General features: G+C 44.7%; 1 protein-coding gene across 1 annotated transcript in view; it reads left to right on the plus strand.

The window, feature by feature from the left end:
- Positions 1-25948, plus strand: part of LOC137323259 (protein Wnt-6-like) — a 71022-nt gene that overhangs the window by 13872 nt on the left and 31202 nt on the right. The window contains exon 2 of the mRNA XM_067986752.1: positions 11030-11250. Coding sequence (XP_067842853.1) covers positions 11030-11250 — 221 coding nt within the window. The remainder of the gene's footprint in view (positions 1-11029; positions 11251-25948) is intronic.

A 25948-nucleotide genomic window follows, 5' to 3' on the forward strand; every position in this document is an offset into this window, starting at 1 on the left:
TGATGGTAATGCCGTTGAATGTCAATGGGAGGTGGTTAGACTCTCTCTTGTTGGAGATAGTCATTGTCCGGCACTTGTCTGGGGCGAATGTTACTTGCCACTAATCAGCCCAAGCCTGGATGTTGTCCAGGTCTTGCTGCATGCGGGCACGGACTGCTTCATTATCTGAGGGGCGGCGAATGGAACTGAACACTGTGCAATCATCAGTTGGTTCACTGACTGTAAATATTACATTACACTAGCAGCCAAGGGATACACGTTCCCCCATACCCACTGTAGTCCCAGACCTTCCTAACCCCAAACCCACCAAATCCCAGACTCTCCTAACCTCAAATCACCAAATCCCAGACCTTCCTCTCCCCAAACCCAACAAATCCCAGACCTTCCTAACCCCAAACCCACCAAATCCCAGACCCTCCTCTCCCAAAACCCACTAAATCCCAGACCTTCCTCTCCCCAAACCACCAAATCCCAGACCTTCCTAACCCCAAACCCACCAAATCCCAGACCCTCCTCTCCCCAAACCCACCAAATCCCAGACCTTCCTAACCCCAAACCCACCAAATCCCAGACCTTCCTAACCTCAAATCACCAAATCCCAGACCCCCCTCGCCCAAAACCCACCAAATCCCAGACCTTCCTCTCCCCAAACCCACCAAATCCCAGACCTTCCTCTCCCCAAACCCACCAAATCCCAGACCTTCCTCTCCCCAAACCCACCAAATCCCAGACCCTCCTCTCCCCAAACCCACCAAATCCCAGACCTTCCTAACCCCAAACCCACCAAATCCCAGACCTTCCTAACCACAAATCACCAAATCCCAGACCCCCCTCGCCCAAAACCCACCAAATCCCAGACCTTCCTCTCCCCAAACCCACCAAATCCCAGACCTTCCTCTCCCCAAACCCACCAAATCCCAGACCTTCCTAACCCCAAACCCACCAAATCCCAGACCTCCCTCTCCCCAAACCCACCAAATCCCAGACCTCCCTCTCCCCAAACCCACCAAATCCCAGACCTTTCTAACCCCAAACCCACCAAATCCCAGACCTTCCTCTCCCCAAACCCACCAAATACCAGACCTTCCTAATCCCAAACCCACCAAATCCCAGACCTTCCTCTCCCCAAACCCACCAAATACCAGACCTTCCTAATCCCAAACCCACCAAATCCCAGACCTTCCTCTCCCCAAACCCACTAAATCCCAGACCTTCCTAACCCCAAACCCACCAAATCCCAGACCTTTCCTAATCCCAAACCTACCAAATCCCAGACCTTTCCTAATCCCAAACCTACCAAACCCCAAATCTTCCTAACCCCAAACCCACCAAATCCCAGACCTTCCAAATCCCAAACCCACCAAATCCCAGACCTTCCTCTCCCCAAACCCACCAAATCCCAGACCTTCCTACTCCCAAACCCACCAAATCCCAGACCTTCCTCTCCCCAAACCCACCAAATCCCAGACCTTCCTACTCCCAAACCTACCAAATCCCAGACCTTCCTCTCCCCAAACCCACCAAATCCCAGACCTTCCTAATCCCAAACCCACCAAATCCCAGACCTTCCTCTCCCCAAACCCACCAAATCCCAGACCTTCCTAATCCCAAACCCACCAAATCCCAGACCTTCCTAATCCCAAACCCACCAAATCCCAGACCTTCCTAATCCCAAACCCACCAAATCCCAGACCTTCCTAATCCCAAACCCACCAAATCCCAGACCTTCCTAACCCCAAACCCACCAAACTCCAAATCTTCCTAATCCCAAACCTTCCTCACCCCAATCTTTCCTAATCCCAAATATTTCTAATTCCAAACCGAACAAACCCCAAACCTTCCTAATCCCAAATCGTGTCGACAGTTTTGAAAAGGAGGGCAACAATGCATAAGCGGAGATTCATTTACAATGTCAGCTGGCATGGGAGCTAGGAAGGTAAGTTGGGTGGGCAACAGTTTTTTGGGAATGCAGTCAAGGAAACTGGAGGTGGGCCTCATAGACTGGATGAATTCGGAGACAGCATGACGGAAGATGGGAGAGAAACAAGGGAGAGATGCGGGTTCAGGGCTGGGGAGAGGAGAGGCAGCTGAGAAGTTTAGCTTGGTGGGCAAGGGGAAAGGGGAAGCAGCAGAGGCAACAGAATGGATGGTCGCAATCTTAGTGACAAAGAAGTCCATGAGCTCTTCGCACTTGTTGTTGGAGGTGAGAGTGGAGGGGGCAGGGAAGAGGGGCTTATGGAGATGATTGGAAGTGGAGGAACGAAGCCAGGGGTCACCTTTGCTGTCCGGGATGATCATGGACTTTTTGGCAGAGGGTGACAAAACAGATAGTAAGAGGTACAAAAAGGGAGTATGAAAAGAAACTTGAAAGGCATATCAAAATCAACACAAAATTTTTTTACAATTAAATTAGGAAAAAGAAAGTGGTGAAGAGCAATGTGGGACCTTAAAAACTGATAACGGTGATATTGTAAATGAAAATAAGGAAATGGCGGACATGTTAAATAATTACTTTGCGTGAGTATTTACAGTAGAGGAAGAGGATAGCATGCCAGACATCCCAGGGAAACTAATTTTGAAGCAGGGATGGGGACTCACCATAATTAATGTAAGCAAATTAACAGTAATGAAGAAAATAATGACACTAGAGAGTGACAAATCCCCAGGACCAGATGGTTTCCATCCCAAGATTTTAAAGGAAGTAGGTGAGAACACTGCTGATGCCCTAACTATAATCTTCCAAAGTTCTTTTGATTCAGGAACCGTTCCTTTAGATTGGAAAATTGCGCATGTCACTCCGCTATTTAAGATAACAGAGAGGGAAACGAGGGAATTATAGGCCAGTTAGCCTAACATCTGTTGTTGGGAAATTACTAGAGTCTATAATTAAGGATAGAGTGACTGAACACCATGAAAATTTTCAGCTGATCAGAGAGAGCCAGCATGGATTTGTAAAGGGTAGGTCTTGCCTGACGAACCTGATTGAATTTTTTGAAGAGGTGACTAAATTAATGGATAGGAGAATGTCTATGGATGTTGTTTATATGGACTTCCAGAAGGCATTTGATAAAGTCCCTCTTAAGAGACTGTCAGCTAAAGTTGAAGCTCATGGAATTAAGGGCAAATTATTGACCTGGTTAGGAAATTGGCTGAGCGGCAGGAGACAGAGAGTAGGGATAACGGGCAGGTACTCAAATTAGCAGGATGTGACTAGTGGTATCCCACAGAGATCTGAGTTGGGGCCTCAACTATTCACTGTATTTATCAGATGACGGGATAGAGAGCCACATATCCAAGTTTGCCGATGACACAAAGATAGGCAGCATTGTATGCAGTGTAGATGGAAGCATAAAATTACAGAGAGATATTAATATTAAGTTAATGGGCAAAACTGTGGCAAATGGATTTCAATGTAGGCAAGTGTGAGGTTTTCCACTTTGGACCTATAAAGGATAGATCAGAGTACTTTCTAAATGGCGAACAGTTTGAAACAGTGGAGGTCCAAAGAGACTTAGGGGTCCATGTATATAGATCATTAAAATGTCATGGACAGGTACAGAAAATAATCAAGGTGATTAAAATTTAGATAACCCCCATTGTGTTATATATATATATATAGTCTTTCATCTACTGCAGGTGTTGTCCGTCACACTTCAGTGTCACACAATTAGTGCTTCGCATTCAATATACAAATATCTTTGTCACATTTGCACCTGATGATTAAAACAACAAAAAATCATGGCAGAGCAGATAAGGAATGTACCAATTGAAAAGGGGGAAGTGGGTACGTAAACTTCCAATGGAAAACTGCGAAGGATGTCTGATAACAACCATCAAAAGCTGGCAATGAAAACCGGGGAAAAGGAAACAATAAAATTGTATGTAAATATATTTTGAAAATCGATCTGGCCACCATGTTAGATTAAGTTGAGAAACAGTGCTGCAAATAAGATTTGTAACATAATAAAGAAATAACAAAATTTACAACCCGTATCGTAGTATTTAGAACGTTTAAATTGTTACTAACAATGTTTTCCCTCGGAGTCCTGTGCTTTTCTCAGAAGCCTAGACTTTAGCAGAGCCTTTGATAAGACACTGCAGGAAATTACAAAGTATAAAAGCATGCAATAGGAGGGAAGCTAACTAGTTGGATAAGAGGATGTAAAGAGGAGTTATTAAGGGAGTAATGTCTCTGGAAAGAGGCGACTACCGGGTACTGCAAGAATCAGTTCTGAGGCTAATGTAATTTTTTTTAAAATTCATTGGTGGGATGTGGGCAGTGCTGGCATTTATTGCCCATCCCTAGTTGCCCAGAGAAGATGGTGGTGGGTGTTCTTCTTGAACCTCTGCAAGCAGTTTGATACAACTGAGTGGCTTGCTAGGCCACTTCAGAGAGCAGGTAAGAGTCAATCACGTTGGTGTGGGACTGGAGTCACATATAGGCCAGACTGGGTAAAGACAGCAGGTTTCCTTCCCTAGAGGACATTAGTGAACCAACTGGGTTTTTACGACAATCCTACAGTTTTACGGTCACTTTCATTGATACCAGCTTTTTATTTCCAGCTTTCTTAAACAGGAATCAAATTCTCGAACTGACATGGGTGGGATTTGAACTCGCGTTCTACTGGATTATTGGTCCAGGTCTGTCAATTACAGGTCTAGTAATATAATCAATACCATAGCATGCCCTGATTTCTGTTAATGAGTTGGAAGAAGGGATGCTAACCAAGTTCACTAAGTTTGCTGATGATGCCAAATTGGGACGGGCCGTAGATTGTGGGATCAGGTGGACCGTTTGTGGAAGGATTTGAACAAGTTGGGGGAATTTGCCAAGAACTGGGAGATGTCATTCAACATATAGAAATGCAACCATGAAGCTAGGGAAGGGATATAGGCATGGGAGCACAAAAATAATTGGGAACAGGTGAAGAAAGCACACAGAAGAGGAATCTGGGGGTTTTATCATGGTATCATAGTAGCTACAGCAAGGAGGAGGCCATTCGGCCCATGTGCTTGTGCCGGCTCTTTGAAAGGGCTATCCAATTAGTGCCATTTCCCCTGCTCTTTCCCCATTGCCCTGCACATTTTTTCCCTTCAAGTATATATCTAATTCCCTTTTGAAAGTTACTATTGAATCAGGCAGTGGAACTTGATCACACAATATCCACCAATGGTGAAAATAGGATCTTTAGGGCATTATACAAAGGATATTGAGGCACTGGGAAAGGTGCAAAATAGATTCACTAGGATGATAACAAAACTGGGAGGTTATACCTATCAGGAAAGATTGAACAGGCTGGAGCTCTTTTCTCTAGAAAAGAGAAGGCTGAGGGGCGACCTGATAGAGGTCTTTAAGATTATGGAAGTATTTGATAGGGTATTTGACGTAGAGAAAATGTTTCCACTTGTGGGGGTGTCCAAATTCAGGGGCCATAAATATAAGATAGTCACTAATAAATCCAATAGGGAATTCAGGAGAGACTTCTTTACCCAGAGAGTGGTTAGAATGTGGAACTCGCTACCACAAGGAATAGTTGAGGCGAATAGCATGGATGCATTTAAGGGGAAGCTCGATATACACATGAGGGAGAAAGGAATAGAAGGATAGGCTGATAGGGTGAGATGAAGAGGGGTGGGCGGAGGCTCATGTGAAGCATAAAGACCTGCATGGACCAGTTGGGCCGAATGGCCCGTTTTGTGCTGTACATTCTATATAATATGTAAGGGCCCATGGCTCGAGAGAAAGAATCATAATAACTACAGAACAGAAGGAGGCCATCTATCTCTATCTATCTACTCTCATCCCACTTCCTTGCTCTTTCACTGTAATCCTTTATATTTCAATTAGTCATCGAATCCCCTTTTAAATGATGCTGTAGTCTCAGCCAAAATAGCCACTTGTGGTAAAGTATTTAATGTTCTAATAACTCTCTAGTGTTAATCCTGAGCCTATGCCTCCTTGTGACCGATTCACCAACCAATGGAAACAACCTTTCACTATTCACCCTCTTAAAACCTTTCATAATTTTGTCAACCTCAGTTAAATTCCCCTTAAATTTCTGTCTTCCAGTTTTTAAAAATAAGCTCCAATATTTTTAGTCTTTTTTTTAATAACTGTTATCTCTTAATCCTGATGCCATTCTAGTGAATCTTCACTGTCCCCTTTCCAAAACTCTAATAACCTGCCTAAAATGGGATGCCCAGAACTACGTGCAATACTTGAAGGGTGGCCTAATGGGTGTCAGCCATGGCTCAGTGAGTAACACTCTTGCTTTTTGAGCTGGAAAGTTGTGGGTTCAAGTACCACTTCAGAGATTTGAGTACATAATCCAGGTTGATATTCCCAGTGCAGCACTTTCGGAGGTGCTGTCTTTCAGATGAGACGTTAAACTGAGGCTCTGTCTGCCCTCTCAGATGTACGTAAAAGATCCCATGGCACTATTTGAAGAAGAGCAGGGGAGTTCTTTCTGGTGTCCTGGCTAATATTTATCCCTCAACATCACTGAAACAGATGATCTGGTCATTATTACATTGCTGTTCATGGGAGCTTGCTGTGCGCAAATTGGCTGCTGTGTTTCCTACATTAGTGACTACACTTCAAAAGCACTTCATTGGCTGTAAAGCGCTTTGGGATGTTCGGAGGTCGTAAAAGGCGCTATATAAATGCAAGTTCTTTCTTTTTCTTAATGCTGTGTACAAATTTAACATCACTTCCTTGCTTTTGTATCCAATGTTCCAATGTATAAAATCCAGAATTCCATTTGCCTTTTTGATGGTGTTTTTCTACCTGCACTTCCACCTTTAAAGGTCTCCGTATCTGCACCTCAATCGGGATCCCGACTTAGGGTTACCAACTCTGGCTGGACATATTCCTGGAGGTTTCATCACACAACCTCCTGCCTCCATCTGCCCCACCCAGTAAAACAGCCTTTTACCCTATGTCCAATATTTTTATAACTAATAAATGAAACTGTTCAAAGAAATTGAAAAAAACTCATAGCTCATGATTTTTCTCTGGGGTTTTGCTCGCAGCAGTGTCCTGGAGATTAATTTCCTGGGCAATCCTGGAGGGTTGGCAAACCCTAACCCGACTGTCTATCCCCTGACTGCTGCCAGTAAATCACCACTAGAGCCCATAATACAGGATGGCGTTAGTGAGGGGTGCGATAGTGTAATGGTTATGGTACTGGACTAGTAACCCAGAGATTTGAGTTCCAATTCCGCCATTGATATAGCAATGAAATTGACTTCAATAACCTGGTCAATTGTGGACTCGCCCCAGAAAAAATAATTCACCATGAAAACTGTTGGCTTGTTGTAAAAACCCAAACTGAGTCACTAATGTCTTTCAGGAGGGGGAACCTACCACCCCTGTCTGGTGTGTGACTTTAGCCCCACAATATATGATTGACTCGATGCACTCTAAAGTGGCCCATTGCCCCTGGGACTCCAGAATTCAACAGGAAGAAGGGGTGTAGTGATGACCGAGAAGAGGCGGGACTGGGTGGGGTGACATCATTTGCTGGAAACCCCTCCTCTTTTGCCCCCAATACAAGTGTGCCATGCGTAATGCACACGTACGTTCACTGCTAGGATATAATTCTGGTTGACCTACGGTGGTGGTTTCTCCAATATAAGCAGAATCTTGGGGTTTTTATGAAGGTCAATGTGCATCAGAAACTGGCTTGTAACCCTCAAGGCCGAGTACTGTCAAAACCATCATTTCATTTTTTAGGATTTTTTTTACCCTTTTGTCGGAATGGTTAACCTGTACCTGCCCATCCCCCCAACCTCCAACCCCCACCCTCAACCCCCGATGGGGTAGCAAGGTGCTGTAAGAGTTTTGGTCGCCTGCTCCCTGTGATTGACCTCGTCCCTGGGCATTTGTGATGGAGCCAACACTGGGCCAGAGTGATGGGTGGAGGTCCTAACCTGGAGCACTTCCGATGGTGCAACGGCCCCAAGGAATTCCAGGGCTCTATGCTTGCACGCGTGCACACACTCACACACACACGTATTTTCACATACACACACGTATTCATACACACGCGTATTTATTCACACATATTTATACAAAGATGTATTTATACACACGCATATTTATACACACATATTCATACACACGCGTATTTATACAGGCGTATTTATACACACACATGTATTTATACACACACATTTATACACACACGTATTCATACACACGTATTCATACACACGTATTCATACACATGTATTTATACACACGTATTCATACACACGTATTCATACACATGTATTTATACACACGTATTCATACACATGTATTTATACACACGTATTCATACACATGTATTTATACACACGTATTCATACACATGTATTTATACACACGTATTCATACACATGTATTTATACACACGTATTCATACACACGTATTCATACACACGTAGTCATACACACACATATTTATAAACATGTATTTATACACATGTATTCATACACATGTATTTATACACACGTATTCATACACACGTATTCATACACACGCATATTTATACACACATATTTATATGCACACATATTTATAAACACATTTATACACACATGTATTTATACACACATATTCATACACACACGTATTCATACACACGTATTCATACACACACGTATTCATACACGTATTTATACACACGTATTTATACACACGTATTCATACACATACATATTTATACACACACATATTCATACACATGTATTCATACACACGTATTCATACACACGTATTTATACACACGTGTTCATACACACGTATTTATACACACGTATTCATACACATACATATTTATACACACACATATTCATACACATGTATTCATACACACATATTCATACACACGTATTTATACACACGTGTTCATACACACGTATTTATACACACGTATTCATACACACACATATTCATACACATGTATTTATACACACGTGTTCATACACACGTATTTATACACACGTATTCATACACATACATATTTATACACACACATATTCATACACACGTATTCATACACACATATTTATACACACACGTATTTACACACACACACGTATTCATATACACATATTTACACACAAGTATTTACACACACACACGTATTCATACACGTATTCATACACACACATATTTATACACACGTATTCATACACACATGTATTTACACACATGCGTATTCATACACACACATATTCATACACATGTATTTATACACACGTATTCATACACATACACACACGTAGTCATATACACGTATTTACATACACACGTATTTACACACACATATTTATACACACGTATTCATACACACACGTATTTATACACACGTATTTATACACACGTATTCATACACACACGTATTTATACACACCTATTTACACACACGTATTTACATACACACATATTTACACACACGTATTTACACACACGTATTTACACACACGTATTTATACACACGTATTCATACACACGTATTTATACACACACGTATTTATACACACCTATTTACACACACGTATTTACATACACACATATTTATACACACGTATTTATACACACGTATTCATACACACACGTATTTATACACACGTATTCATACACACATATTTATACACACGTATTTATACACACGTATTTACACACACGTATTTACACACACATATTTATACACACGTATTCATACACACACGTATTTATACACGTATTTATACACACGTATTCATACACACACGTATTTATACACACCTATTTACACACACGTATTTACATACACACATATTTATACACATGTATTTACACACACGTATTTACACACACGTATTCATACACACACGTATTTATACACACGTATTTATACACACGTATTCATACACACGTATTTATACACACACGTATTTATACACACCTATTTACACACACGTATTTACATACACACATATTTACACACACGTATTTACACACACGTATTTACACACACAAGTATTTATACACACGCATATTTATACACACCTATTTATACACACGCATATTTATACACACGTGTTGATACACACGTATTCATACACACACATATTCATACACACGTATTCATACACACACATATTTATACACACCTATTTATACCCACGTATTTACACACACACATTTATACACACGTATTTATACACACACATGTATTTATTCACACTTATTTATACACATGGGGAATTAGGGATGGGCAATAAATGCTGGCCTCGCCAGCGACGCCCACATTGCATGAAAGAATAAAAAGAAACACACGTATTTATACACAGGCACATGTATTTGCATAGAAACACATGCACATGTACATGCACACACATGCACATACGTATTTATACACACACACGTACACATATATTTATACACACACACACACGTAGACGCAAATACTTCCCCTTTGTCCCTTTGTTCTGCAGCTCCCGATGAGGACTTGGGCGAGATAGGGAACTCGCCACTTGGAGGTGTAGACATGTGCCTGACTACTCCTGGGTATCATGCAAATACACCAATGCACCACAGCAACAGGGGCACCCACTTTTGATAAGAAAAAACGAACAGCACCTCTCGCACAGATCTCCGATATGCCTCTCCCTCTCCAGTTTACTTCAACACAAAAGATATTCCCTTCACATTGGTACGGGGAACTTAATTACAGGTCAGAGGATCGGGAGGATCTGGCACAGTTTGCTTATGCCGCTGTCTTTTTGCAGAGCAGTTAAAGACTCCACGGAGGCACAAGCAAAGGGATTAAACTTTGATTTAAGACAGAGCTGCTGATCATGTGGCTGCATGTTTGATGGTTTTTTCCCTTTGTGTGCATGTTGTAAATGAAATGAGGCGAACACCCACCCAGTAAGCAGCACGTTAAAACATTTCTCACCTGGCCGGTATTTTTCTGGTCATAGTCCCCAACACTTCAGGTGCGTTAAAACGCTTAATCGATTTTTTTTTTTGTGTGTGTGTGTGTGGGGCCGCAGGGCGGTGGGCAGCCCCTTGGTGATGGACCCGAACAGCATCTGCCGGAAAACCAAGCGCCTGGCAGGGAAGCAGGCTGAGCTGTGCCAGACCGAGCCGGAGATCGTGAGCGAGGTGGCGAAAGGAGCCAGGCTGGGGGTGCGGGAGTGCCAGTTCCAGTTCCGAAGCCGCAGGTGGAACTGCACCATCCATAATAAATACTTCGGGAAAATCCTGCAGCAAGGTATGAGCTGAATGAGATCATGTATCAGAACTCTCGGGCAAGGTGGGGTGGGGGTGGTCAAAGGACGTGTTCATCCGTCAGTTCGTATTAAGCCTGGAATATTCATTCTAATCCCATTGACTACTCACCCAAAGGGTTATTGATTTAGTGCTGCGTGTCACTGCATCACCTTGAGCTGGTTAATTCCGCACTACTTCAATCTCAAATCTTGTGACGGCAGGTGTGCAGTTTAACCCTTTAAATCCAACCCTTACCCCCTCCCTCCCTCCCCACCACCCCACCGTGAATTAAAACGTCTCGAACCCTCCCAACCTCCCAACGTGGATAATTCCCCTGATCTCCACGTGTTTCTGTTGGAGGAGTTCCAATCCTCAAAGCTTGAAATTCCCAAGGATCCGAAAGACGGTCACGAGTTTCCGCTAGGCCGTCCTGTGGGAATGGTCGCGGGCCTTGAGATTCCGCTTGGGTACAAATTGGGCAATCGTGGGTGACGGAGGATTGAGCTGGAGGGTTTCAGCGCTCCTGGCAGCTCAGTGGGTAAAGGCACCAACTGGTGAGGCACACGGGCGGGTCCCAGGGTTCCACCCCTGGTATCTGCTGCACGAGATCTCAGCCGACAGCCGCGCTATGACTGGGCTCCACGGCCCTCGAGGGAGGGGAGAAGAAATCAGGCAGGGTCCTTCCACCTGATTGCTATCCAGCGACATGGGCATGTGTGCACATCAGTAGGCTATTTGACCATGGGGGTACCCCGCATTACATCGAGTTACTTCGAGTGTGCAGCACAGAAACAGGCCATTTGGCCCAACTGGTCTACGCTCCACACGAGCCTTCTCCCTCCTGACTTTATCTCACCCTATCACCATTTCCCTTCTATTCCTTTCTTCCTCGTGTCCTTATCTAGCTTCCTCTTAAATGTATTGCTTCACCCAAGTGACCCTTCTTCAGACATAAACCTAGACATTGAGTATGGGGAGGCTATTCCACCATGTGTGCGCATCACAGGCAAGCCCGAACTTCTCCTCACTCAAACATCCGAACGTGCTCCCTCCGGAGCAGGATAACGATCAGGAGAGGAGGGGTTGATCAGGATCAGCTGCGATAACACCTTACAGTTCAATATCCTTCAGACGCTCACTGTTGGCTGGGTCACAGATGAAGAATGGACAGTTTGGTTGAAGTGCCGGTCGATGGCCAGGCAGAACTGGACTCCAACAAGAGTCAATTTGGAGAAACCTTGAAGGCTGGGAGGGGAATCAACTGACTACTTTCTCGTTGTGGCTTGTTCATGACGACAGCTTAATGGAGGACATTAATTATCAATAATAAGTCATTCACAGGGAATACCCAAGACAGCCCACCGTTATCTCTCCTTCACGGACACCATAACATATTCAAATTGCTTTCAACTTTCTGACTTATGATTTATTTTTTTTGCTTGCCCGAACTTTGCCCCCCCCGCCCACTTCAAAGCTAACATCTTGGTGCAGTTTTTTGAAATAATTATTTATTAAGACGCCCAGATGAAGGGCCCAAGGCCCAAACTGCAGGAGGCCAACTAGGTTGAAAAGAGCAGGAGAGAAGAAGAGGTAAAATCAGGGAGAGTGGTTCCAAGCATGAGGCAAATGGGGCAGATAGGGGAGGGAGGAGAGTTGGCAGCCATCCATGTTTTGGCTGGGCACTGGGGGCGAAATTGGCCTTGGGACGTTGGTGCAAAATGGGCGATGGCGAATCGACAGCTTGTTTTACACCCTGTAGTGGAAAAGGAAATCGGGCGGGGTGTAAAAGGGGCTGTCGATTCGCTACCGCCCTTTTTGCGCAATACGCCAAGGCCATTTTCACCGCCGGTGATTTTTTCCAGCACAGTCTGATTTTTTAAGTAGTTGATCTTCTGTGGCAATGCCCAGAGGGAGACAAGATTAAGTGTAGCCTTCAGCGGTAGCAGTGTTAGAAGACAGGGAAATGCAGACTTTTCTCTTTTCAAGTCGTACATTCTGTCCTTATTCTTCTAAATCACTTTGATTTTATATTGCTACTTATAGTTAAGCAGCAAAACTTATGGTAATTTGGAAGTCAGATCCGTAGAGTTAGTCAGAGCATTGGAGTTTCCCTGAGCTACAGGCTGAGGAGTTGGGAGATGCAAGAGCTCAGGCACTGCAGTGCCACCATTGGCTGGAGGGTGTAATTACAGTGTGACAGGTTTACATAGCCAGTTCCCATTATAAATCTGGACAAAGGTCATGGGAAAAAAGTTGACACGAAAGTGTGACAAAAAAGTGATAACAGGAAGTAAAGTTTTTGGACAGGAAGTGTGTGCAGACGCAAGATTATTAAATAAATATATAAGCCAGACAACAAAAAGTCTGTTCTTCGAATGTGTGGCCTGGTATTCACCCAGCTACTCTTGGTTCACTTGGCTCCCATTTTTCCCCTCTCAAATCTGGCAATCACACCCTTCAGACACGGTCACATGATGATGCAGGTATCTTTTATAATCCAACAATTTCTTCACTTGACTTAAAGTTTGTAAATTATGTTTTACTCAATTGACAGATGTGTCATCCTTCTCTTTTTGAGTTATACAATGCACTTCAGGAGCTGAGGGTGGGGGGGTGGGGGTGGGGGGGATAATAAACCATCAGGACTTTTTATGATTGACAGCAAGACCGGCCACTGGCAGAACGTGCAGGATTTCCTGCTCATTAACCTCGTTTCTTGTTCTCATTCGAATTTTGCAGAAGGCGGCAGCCGCCTCAGGATGTGGGACTCAAGAGCGGAGAACAATCTTGGCCACTCAAAGCATTTCTATCTTGAGGCCTCCTCACAGAGTATCAATCCCTCTTGGACCCTTCATCTCTTTATTAAGTGACCATCCCCCTAGGACCCTTGGTCTCCTCATTAAGTGACCATTCTTCTAGGACCCTTGGTCTCCTCATTAAGTGACCATCCTTCTAGGACCCTTGGTCTCCTCATTAAGTGACCATTCTTCTAGGACCCTTGGTTGCCTCATTAAGTGACCATCCCTCTTGGACCCTTGGTCTCCTCGTTTAGTGACCATCTCTCTCGGACTTGTGGTCTCTTTATTGAGTTACCAACCCTCTTGGACCCTTGGTCTCCTCATCAAGTGACCATCCCTCTAGCACCCTTAGTCTACTCATCAAGTGACCATCCCTCTTGGACCCTTGGTCTTATTTAGTGACCATCTCTCTCAGACCCTTGGTCTCCTCTGACTGACCATCCCTCTCAGACTCTCGGTCTCCTTTTTCAGTGACCATCCTTCTCAGATTCTTGGCCTCCTGATAGAGCATCTATTCCTCTAGCATCCTTGGCCTTCTCATTGATTGACCATATCTCTCGGACCCCTGTCCTCCCCACAGAGAGACCTTCTGTCTTGTTCAGATGGACGTTGGAGATGCCGTGTCACTATTCGAAGAAGAGGATGGAGCTCTCCTGGCCAACAATTTCTCTTTTGACCATTACCAACAAAATCAGAGGAATTGGCCACTTATTACCTGGCTGTTTGATGAGCTGTTGCTGTGTAAATATTGATTGCTGTGTTTGACAACACTGACTGGACTTCATAGTTATTCATTTGTTGTGAAGCGCCTTGAGACGTATCTGAAACTCGTACTAAGGCATTAAATTAATTCAAGGCCTTTCCTTCGTCATTTCTGTGTTGCATCGCCAAAAAAACTGCTCCCAAAATGACAGATCCCTTGCACACATGCTCGGGAGAAAGTGGCTTGTGGTTGAATTTGTTTTGGCGAATACATGTTGGATTTTGATCAAAATTATTTAGAACGCACGTCATGAGGTACTAATTAAACCCTCGACCAGGCTGAAAGCAATGTTCCAAAAGGAACATATGTAAACTTCACATTGGCATGGAGAAAGAGTGGGAGTGGGGGCAATATTCTCATCCTGCGTATGCAGGTAATTCACCATCCCTTCACCCGCTGTCCCCCCCATTCTACAACTCAGTACCCTTCGTATGAAGAGAGGCCCCTGCGCTGGAGGAGGGAAGCCCGCCTCAGACATAAGGTTCTCCCTCTGTCAGCGGCATTTCAATGTGAATGTAGGGCGCCACACATAAGTGGGCCTACAAACCTGAGGGCCTGCTGTTGTCACAAAGTTAGAGCAGGGAGCCGCCCCTCTTTCTGCATTTCTATATTATGAAGCAGAACCAGAGAGCAAAACAAAGGGAACCACACACAGAGGTCAAACTCCCAAGGTGGGAACAATTTTTAAGATAAATGTAGAAGTACCTTAAATGTTCCTCTTGACCTCCTTCTTTCCTAATCTTGTGTCCACTCGATTCTTCAAATACTCCTCAGAGCCTCCCCTTAGCCGACCTCTACAATCTCCTCCACCCTTCTATCCCCTCCCAGACCCTGCACCCCTTCTGCCTGTGACCTTTTACGCATCCCTTCCTATCCTCGTCCCACTACCCTCTATTGGTGGCAAAGTCTGTGGCCGCCCATCCCCACTCTCTGCACCTCTCGGCCTAAACCCCTTTTCCTCTCCACATCTCCCTCCGCCTTTAAGAACCATCTCAAAAAGCCCCTCCATTCGACCAAGCTTCGGGTCAACCCCCTGCTAACTCTCGCCCGATGCCTCGACACTCGCCCCTTTCATTTTCCAACCCCCCATCCGTCCTTCGCTCCGCAAAGCTCCTTGGGACGTTTTGCATATCGAGGGCGCTATGTAGGAATGTAGGAAAATAGGAACAGGAGTAGGCCATTCAGTCCCTCTAGCCTGTTCCGCCATTCAGTGAGAGCATGGCTGATCTGTATCTTGGCTCCATTTCCCTTAATACCCTTGGCTAGCAAAAATCTATCAATCTCAGATTTGAAATTAACAATTGAGTTAGCACCAACTGTCATTTGTGGGAGGGAGTTCCAAACTTCTACCACCCTTTGTGTGAAGAAGTGTTTCCTAACTTCACTCCTGAATGGCCGGGCTCTGATTTTAAGGTCATGTCCCCCAGTCCTAGACTCCCCCACCAACGGAAAAAAGGTTTCTCTCTCTCTACCCTATCAATTCCTTTCAAAATCTCAAAATCCTTCAATCAAATCACCCCTTAACCTTCTATATTCCAGGGAATACAGGCCTAGTTTACGTAATCTCTCCTCAATAATCTAACCCTTGGAGCCCATGTAAATTGCAAGTCGTTGAACCCTTCATCACGATGAGCAGTTAGCCTGGGTTGGCTTTTGACGACTTCCTTGACAATCCTGAAAACGTCAATTAGGTGACCTTGAAATCGTCGCTTTCCCAAAAAAAAAACCAGGCCTGCTTTGCGGTTACCAGAGATTTTTCACGCGAATGGCGGTGGACCCATCCCGCAGATCAGTTTGGACCTGTACATATTAATAAAGAGATGTTTTGTCAGCTCTGCATGTGCTTCTTATACCTTTCAACATTTTGCAAAGCTTCCTTTCATCGTGCTGTTTCTGATACTCTGTTTAAAATGACATCTCTTTTTATAAAGTGGAGGTGTCGATGAGTCCTTTCTGGATCCTGCTTGTGTGGTTTGCAGTTAGACATGTAAACATACAAGAAATTAAAGCCACAAAAAGGGATATTGTTTCTTTAACCGTGTTCTCCTGGGGCATAGCCCGGCATTAAAGAAACAGGATCCCACTTTACTCAGAAAGACCTGTCAGACTCGCATTTGTTCTGAACCTAGATTTCTGGCTAACAGTTTGCGTATCAGTCTTGGACTAGGATTCCAACTCTAAACCTTTCCGGCGCTCCCATAGCCTGCCTTCCTCGGCCTGTCTAGAGTTGTCACCCGTGGCTCAGTGGGTAGCACTCTCACCTCTTGGGTTAGAAGGTTGTGGGTTTCAAGCCCCACTCCAGAAACTTGAGCACAAAATCCAGGCTGATACTCCAGCGCAGTACTGAGGGAGTGCTGCACTGTCGGAGGTGCTGTCTTTCAGATGAGATGTTAAACTGAGGCCCCTGTCCGCCCTCTCAGGTAGATGTAAAAGATCCCATTGTACCGTTTCGAAGATCAGCAGGGGTGTTGTCCTGGCCAAAAATTTATCCCTCAACCAACATCACTAAAATAGATTATCTGTTCATTATCTTATTGGTGTTTGTGGGATCTTGCTGTGCCCAAATTGGCTGCTGCGTTTCCCTACAATACAACAGTGACTACACTTCAAAAAGTACTTCATTGGCTGTAAAGCGCTTTGGGACGTCTTGAGGTCATAAAAGGCGCGATTGAAATGCAAGTCTTTCGTTCATCCACGCAGCCCGCAAACCATTCAATACTCGTCCGTCATCTCTGCCCATCGGCTCCCCAGCTCTCAAAACATTGGCATCAAAATTCTCACCCTTCTTTACAAATCCCTCCTTGGCCTTGCCCCCCCCCACCCCCTTCCCTCCACGATCTCCTTCAATCCTCCGTTCCAGATCACGCCCTGTTCTCTGCTGACTCTGGTCCTCCTCCCTACTTTCCTCACTGTCAGCGGTAAAGCCTTCAGCCATCATGACCTACATCAGGAATCCTCCTCCCAACTGCTCTGCCTTCCTGCACCTCTCCCCGCATCTATAACGCCTCCTCCAAACCCAGCCTCGGCCTACGCTCCCGGTCACCTCCCCTAACTCTCCTCCGAACTCCTGTTCTGTGTTCATTTTCCCCCTTTGTGAAGCACTGTGGGACATTTGCTACTTTAAAGGTACTAAATAAGTGCAAATTGTTGTTGTTGTATTAGTAATAGTAATAGTACTAAAGAGTTCAGTTATTGATTAGTTTGGTAATTTGGGGGGAGAGAATTAGGAAAATAGGAGGAGGCCATTCAGCCCCTTAAGCCTGTTCTGCTTAGATCATGGCTGATCTGTATCTCAACTCCATTTACCCACCATAGTTCGATAACCTTTAATACCCTTACCTAACAAAAATCTAACAATCTCAGTTTTGAAATTTTCAATTGACCCTCCAGCCTCAACAGCTTTTTGGGGGAGAGAGTTCCAGATTTCCACTCCCCTTTGTGTGAAGAAGTGCTTCCTGACATCACCCCTGAACGGCCTGGCTCTATTGTTAAGTTTTATGCCCCCCTTGTTCTGGACTCCCCCAACCAGAGGAAATAGTTTCCCTCTATCTACCCTATCAAATCCTTTGATCATCTTAAACACCTCAATTAATCTTCTATATTCAAGGGAATACAAGCCTAGTCTATGCAACCTGGCCTCATAATTTAACCCTTTTAGTGCCAGTATCATTCTGGTGAATCTACATCCCTCGAAGGCCAATATTTCTTTCCTGAGGCGCGGTGCCCAGAATTGAACGTAGTCTCCAGATGGGGTCTAACCAGAGCTTTGTACAGCTGTAATATAACTTCCACCCCTTTGTATTCCAGTTCCCTTGAGATAAAGGCCAACATTCCATTGGCCTTCTAAATAATTTTTTGTATCTGTCCACTATATTTTAGTGATTTCTGTACTTGGACCCCTAAATCTCTCCGCTCATCCACAGTTCCCAGCTTCTCACCATTTAGAAAATACCCTGATCTATCTTTCTTAGGTCCAAAGTGGATGACCTCACACTTTCCCACAATGAACTCCATAGAAACATAGAAAAATTTACGGCACAGAAGGAGGCCATTCGGGACCCATCGTGTTTGTGCCGGTCGAAAAAGAACTACCCAGCCTAATCCCACTTTCCAGCACTTGGTCCGTAGCCTTGTAGGTTACGGCACTTCAAGTGCATATCCAAGTACTTTTTAAATGAGTTGAGGGTTTCTGCCTCTCCCACCCTTTCAGACAGTGAGTTCCAAACCTGCACTTGCACAGGGTGAAAAAATTTCTCCTCAGCTCCCCTCTAATCCTTCCACCAATTACTTTAAATCTATGCCCCCTAGTTATTACCTCTCTGCTAAGGGAAATAGGTCCTTCCTATCTACTTTATCTGGGCCTCTCATAATTTTATACACCTCAATTAAATCATCCCTCAGCCACCTTTCTTTTCCAATGTTCTTGAACATGTTGTTGCCTCCCAAATTCGTGCCCATCTTTCCCTCAACTCTATGCATGAATCTCTAGAATTAGGTTTCCAGCCCTGCCCCAGCACTGAAACAGCCCTAATCATAGTCACAGATGATATTCTCAGTGACTGTGACCATGCTGAACAATCCTTCCTTGTCCCCCTAGACCTGCCTGCAGCCTCTGGCTCAGTCGACCACTCCATCCTTCTCCAAAGTCTCTCCTCCGTTGTCCAGCTCAGTGGGACTGCCCCCTGTTTGGTTCCACCCGTACCAATCCGATCTTAGCTAGAGCATCTCCCACATGGCTTCTCTTTCCGCTCCCACACCATTGCCTCAGGAGTCCCCCAAAGATCTATTATTGGCCCCTTCCTCTTCCTCATCTTCATGCTGCTCCTTAGCGACATCATCCGAAGATACGGAGTCAGCTTCCACATGTATGCTGACGACACCCAGCTTTACCTGTCCGCCACCCCTCTCGACATCTCCACCAACTGTGTTGTCAGATGGTTGGTTCAACATCCATCTTGGATGAGCTGCAATTTGCCCCAGTTGAACATTGGGAAGACTGAAGCCATCGTCTTCGGTCCCCGCCACAAACTCCGCTCCCTCGCCACTGATTCCACCCCTCTCCCTGGCAACTGTCTCAGATTGAACCAGGCTGTTCGCAACCTCAGCATCCTATTCAACCTCAAGCGGAGCTTGCAGTCCCATATCTACTCCACCACAAAGACCGCCCACCTTCACCTGACCTCCTCCCTCCGTCCCTGTCTCAGCCCATCTACTGCCTCATCCATGCCTTTGTAACTTCCAGACTCGACTATCCCAATGCTCTCCTGGCCGGCCTCTCATCCTTCACTCGCCATGAACTTCAGCTTATCCAAAACTCTGCTGCCTGCGTCCTAACTCGCACCAAGTCCTGTTCATCCATCACCCCTGTACTCGCTGACCTACATTGGCTTCCGGTCCACCAAAATTCTCATCCTTGTGTTCAAATCCCTCCGCGGCCTCGCCCCCTCACTATCTCTGTAACCTCCTCCAGCCCTACAACCCTCCAAGATCTCTCTGTAACCTCCTCCAGCCCTACAACCATCCGAGATCTCTGCGCCCTTCCAATTCTGGCCTCTTGCGCATCCCCACTTCCTTTGCCCCACCATTGGCGGCCGTGCCTTCAGCTGCCTGGGCCCTAAGCTCTGGAATTCCCTCCCTAAACCTCTCCGCCTCTCTACCTCTCTCTCCTCCTTTAAGATGCTGCTTAAAACCGACCTCTTTGGCCAAACATTTGGTCACCTGTCCGAACATCTCCTCCTTTGGCTTGGTGCCAATTTTTGTTTGATAATCGCTCCTGTGAAGCGCCTTGGGACGTTTTCCTATGTTAAGGGTGCTGTATAAATGCAAGTTGTTCTTGTTATAGTTCCAGAATAGCAACCCTACTGTCTTTCCAGTACAGCGTCCAGCTTTTCTTTAAGTAAGTCCAGTGTTCTGGCCTCAATCATTCAATCTGGCAATCTGTTCCATCACCCTCTATATAAATTGTACCCTTGCCCACTGTCACCTACCCTGACGCAGGTTAACCAATCAGACTGGCAGATAGACTAAGGCCAGTTGGTCTGCCCAATTTCTCAACGAGGTGGGATGTGGTGTGACATGTAACGGGATCAGGGAGAGCGGGAAGAGGCCCTGATCATAAACAGTAAAAAAAAACAATAACAGAACAGAAAATTTCCTCTTGAATGTTTCTGTGGTAAAATAGCTCGACAAAACGTATAAAAATTTGTATCTCTGGGAGACACGGTGTAAGGGCTGATATTATACTACTTCCATCTGTACTTTATTAGAAAGCATGGGATTTCAGTAAATTTACACCAGTGTTGAATAATTCAGAGGGAGTGGACAATGCAGGGGAAACAGCTGAAGAAACATTTAAATCAGTCCAGGATGCATTGACATCCAGATTTCTTGGTTGGCAGAATTCGGAAAAATTATACAGTTGGCTGCAGGTACGTATGGATATCTGTACTGCACCTCATCCCAAAGTGGAATTCCATAGTATCCGATCGCTTCCCATATTCCTGTGTTGGTGATTGAGGGATGGATCTTAAAGGGGGAACTCCCATCTGGTAACGTGTTTTGCTGCTTGAGGGTTCTGATCAGCGAGGTGTGCGACTCTGTGGCTGGTGATTTCAGTGTCCCAACAGCCCCCATGAGGAGTAAAATTGCTTTTCACCCCCTTTTTTCTTTAAAAGAGGGCATCCCTTGGCACTATTTCGAAGAAGAGCAGGAGAGTTCTCCCCAGGTGTTCTGGCCAACAACCAACACATCACTAAAAAGAAACAGATTATCTGGTCATTTATCTCATTACTTTGGCTCAGAGTTGTTGAGCTGGAGTCCGAGGTGCAGACATTGCGATGCATCATGGAGGGGGGAGAGTCACCTGGACGCTTTGACCCAGGAGGCAGTCACACCCCTTAGGTTAGGTAGTGGTTCAGATTGGTTCATGGTCAGGGACAGGAGGATGTGACTGCGAGACAGGCAGGTAAGGGGACCCCAGATGCAGTGATGGAGGAGCCTCAGCCTTTGACCTTGTCCAACAGGTACGAGGTACTTGCTACCTGTGTGGATGAGAACAAAGACTGCAGGGAGGATGGGCAAACTGACCACAGCACCGTGGTACAGGAGGCCATTCAAGTGGGGGGAGTAAAAAGGAATGTGGTAGTGTTAGGGGATAGTGTTGTCAGGGGGATTGATACTGTTCTCTGCAGCCGCGACCGGGCATCCTGAAGGCTGTGTTGCCTGCTGGTGCCAGGGTTAAGGACATCTCCTCGTGGCTGGAGAAGAACTTGAATAAGGAGAGGGAGGATCCAGTTGTCGTGGTCCACGTAGAAACCAACAACATAGGTAGAATTAGGAATGAGGTTCTGCTGAGGGAGTTTGAGGAGCTAGGATCCAAATTAAAAAGCAGAACCTCAAAGGTGATAATCTCTGGATTACTATCTGAGCCACTTGCAAATTGGCACAGGGACAGACAGATTAGATGGTTAAATGCTTGGCTGAAAGAGTGGTGTGGGGAGCAGGGGTTTCAATTCATGGGGCACTGGCACCAGTACTGGGGAAAGAGGGAGCTGTTCCATTGGGACGGGCTCTTAAACCGGGCTGGGACCAGTGACCTGGCAAATTGAATAACTGGGATGGTAGATGGGGCTTTAAACTAATAAGAGGGAGGGAGGGTTCAGGTAAGGGTAAATTTACGAGTCTAAAGAGAAAAGTCAAGGTTGTAGAGCAGATTAACGATATGGGTAAAAACAAGCAGAGTGTGTCAGGACGGGACAGAGAATTTAACAAAGGTAATAGGGATTGGTCACATCAGGGAAAAATAGTAAAAGTTAAAATTAAAGGTGCTACATCTGAATGCATGAAGCATTCGTAACAAGATAAATGAATGAATGGCACAAATAGAGATAAATGGGTTTGATCTAGTAGCCGTTACTAAGACGTGGTTTCAAGGTGACCAAGGTTGGGAACTAAATATTCCAGGGTACTTGACTTTGAGAAAAGAGAGGCAAATTGGAGAAGGAGGGGGGATAGCCCTGATAATAAAAGATGAGATAAAGACAGAGGTGAGAAAGGATCTTAGCTCAGAAAATCAAGATGTAGAATCAGTATGGGTGGAGCTAAGAAATAACAAGGGGCAGAAAACACTGGTGGGAGTAGTTTATAGGCCCCCTAACAGTAGTTCATAGTGGTTGGACAGAGTATAAATCAGGAAATTAGAGGAGTGTAATGCAATAATCATGGGGGACTTTAATCTTCTTATAGACTGGGCAAACCAAAAGTAGTTTGGAGGACGAGTTCATAGAATGCATTCGAGACAATTTTCTAGAACAATATTTCGAGGAACCAACTAGGGAACAGGTTATTTTAGATCTAGCATTGTGTAATGAAGACAGGGTTAATTTGTAATCTTATAGTTAAGGATCCTCTGGGGCAGAGTGATCATAACATGATAGAATTTCATATTGAGTTTGAGAGTGATGTATTTAAGTCCGAAACTAGGGTCTTAAATTTAAACAACACCAATTTTGTAGGTATGAGGGGTGAGTTGGCAAAGGGAGATTGGGAAATTAGATTAAAAGATATGATGGTAGATAAGCAATGGCGAACATTTAAAGAAATAATTCATAATTCCCAATGAATATACATTCCCTTGAGAAATAAAAACTCCACAGGAAAGTGATCCAATTGTGGCTAACTATGGAGGTTAAGGATAGTATTAGATTAAAAGAAGAGGCTTATAATTTTGGCAAAAAGAGTAGTAAGTCTGAGGATTGGAAGGGTTTTAAAGGATGACAAAGAAATTGATGGACGGAGATAATTGAATATGAGAGTAAACTAGCAAGAAACATAAAAACAGATTGTAAGAGCTTCTACAAATATGTAAAAAGGAAGAGATTACTGAAAGTAAACGTGGGTCCCTTAGAGGCAGAGACAGGAGAAATTATAATGGAGAATAAGGAAATGGCAGAGACATTAAACCAATATTTTGTATCTGTCTTCTCAGTAGAAGACACAAAAAACATTGTGGAAATATTGGGGAACCAAAGGTCTAATGAGAGCGAGGAACTTAAAGTAATTAATATCAGTGAAGAAAAAGTACTGGAGAAATTAATAGGACTAAAAGCTGACAAATCCCTTGATGGCCGACATCCTAGGGTTTTAGAAGAGGTGGCTGCAGAGATAGTGGATGCATTGGTTTTGATCTTCCAAAATTTGCTAGATTCTAGAATGATCCCCTTGGATTGGAAGGTAGCAAATGTAACTCTGCTATTCAAGAAAGGAGGGAGAGAGAAAACAGGGAACTACAGGCCAGTTAGCCTGAAATCAGTAGTAGGGAAAATATCAGAATCTATTATTAAGGATGTAGTAACAGGGCACTTAGAAAATGATAATATGATTAGGCAGAGTCAACATGGTTTTATGAAAGGGAAATCGTGTTTGACAAATCTATTAGAGTTTTTTGAGGGTGTATCGAGCAGGGTAGTTAAGGGGGAACCAGTGATGTAGTATATTTGGATTCTCAAAAGGCATTCGATAAGGTGCCACACAAGGGGTTGTTATACAAGGTTAGGGCTCATGGGATTGGGGGTAATATATTAGCACGGATTGAAAATTGGTTAACGGACAGAAAACAGAGACTAGGATTAAATGGGTCATTTTCAGGTTGGCAGGCTGTAACTAGTGGGGTGCCGCAAGGATCGGTGCTTGGGCCTCAGCTATTTACAATATAAATCAATGGCTTAGACGAGGGGACCAAGTGTAATGTATCCAAGTTTGCTGACGATACAAAGCTAGGTGGGAAAGTAAGCCATGAGGAGGATGCAAAGAGGCTGCAAAGGGATATAGACAGGCTAAGTGAGTGGGCGAGAAGGTGGCAGATGGAGTATAATGTGGGGAAATTTGAATTTATCCACTTTGGTATGAAAAATAGAAAAGCAGAATATTTTTTAAAAGGTGAGGGACTGAAAAATGTTGGTGTTCAGATGGATTTGGGTGTCCTTGCACACGAATCACAGAAAGGTAACATGCAGGTACAACAAGGAATTAGGAAGACAAATGGTACGTTAGCCTTTATTGCAAGGGGGTTGGAGTATAAGAGTAAGGTGGTCTTGCTGCAATTATATAGAGCTCTGGTGAGACCACACCTGGAGTACTGTGTACAGTTTTGGTCTCCTTCCCTAAGGAAGGATATACTTGCCTTAGAGGGGGTGCAACGAAGGTTCAATAGATTGATTCCTGGGATGAGGGGGTTGTCCTATGAGGACAGATTGAGAAGAATGGTCCTATATTCTCCGGAGTTTAGAAGAATGAGAGGTGATCGCATTGAAATGTATAAAATTCTTAGAGGGCTTGACAGGGTAGATGCTGAGAGGCTGTTTCCCCTGGCTGGAGAGTCTAGAACTAGGGTTATAGTCTCAAGATAAGGGGTCGGCCATTTTGGACTGAGATGAGAAAACATTTTTTCACTCTGTGAATCTTTGGAATTCTCTACCCCAGAGGGCTGTGGATGCTCAGTCGTTGAGTATATTCAAGGCTGAGATCGATAGATTTTTGGACTCGAGGGGAATCAAGGGATATGGCGATCGGGCAGGTAAGTGGAGTTGAGGTCGAAGATCAGCCATGATCTGATTGAATGGTGGAGCAGGCTCGAGGGGCTGAATGGCCTACTCCTGCTCTTATATTCTTATTGCTGATTGTGGGACGTTGTTGTGCGCAAATTGGCTGCCACATTTCCCTACATTACAACGGTGACTGCACTTCAAAAAAGTACTTTATTGGCTGTAAAGCACTTTGGGGCATCCTGAGGTTGTGAAAGACGCTATATAAATGCACGTTCTTTCTTTCTAATGGGGTAGATTTTACCCTTTAGAGGCCATCTCCCATTCTGGTAGTGAAGAGGCCAGAGCCATTTTGAGGCCTGGTCCCCCTTTAAATAGAACCGGCGAGCTACCCGCCCGATACAGGCTTCCCGAAGCAGCTCGCCAGGTTTGGGCTTGTGCAAGGCAGGTCCTGTGGGGTGGGATGGGGTGGTGGTGGGGGGGGGGCGAGGAGGGTGGGATGGGGGGGCCATGATGACGGAGGGTGACGGTCCTGGGATGGCAGCGGCCCAGATTATATTTGTGTGTTGGCCTGGAGGAGCACTCCTGCTCCAACTG

The sequence above is a fragment of the Heptranchias perlo genome, chromosome 7, assembly GCF_035084215.1.
Source record: "Heptranchias perlo isolate sHepPer1 chromosome 7, sHepPer1.hap1, whole genome shotgun sequence".
Classification (NCBI taxonomy): Eukaryota; Metazoa; Chordata; class Chondrichthyes; order Hexanchiformes; family Hexanchidae; genus Heptranchias; species Heptranchias perlo.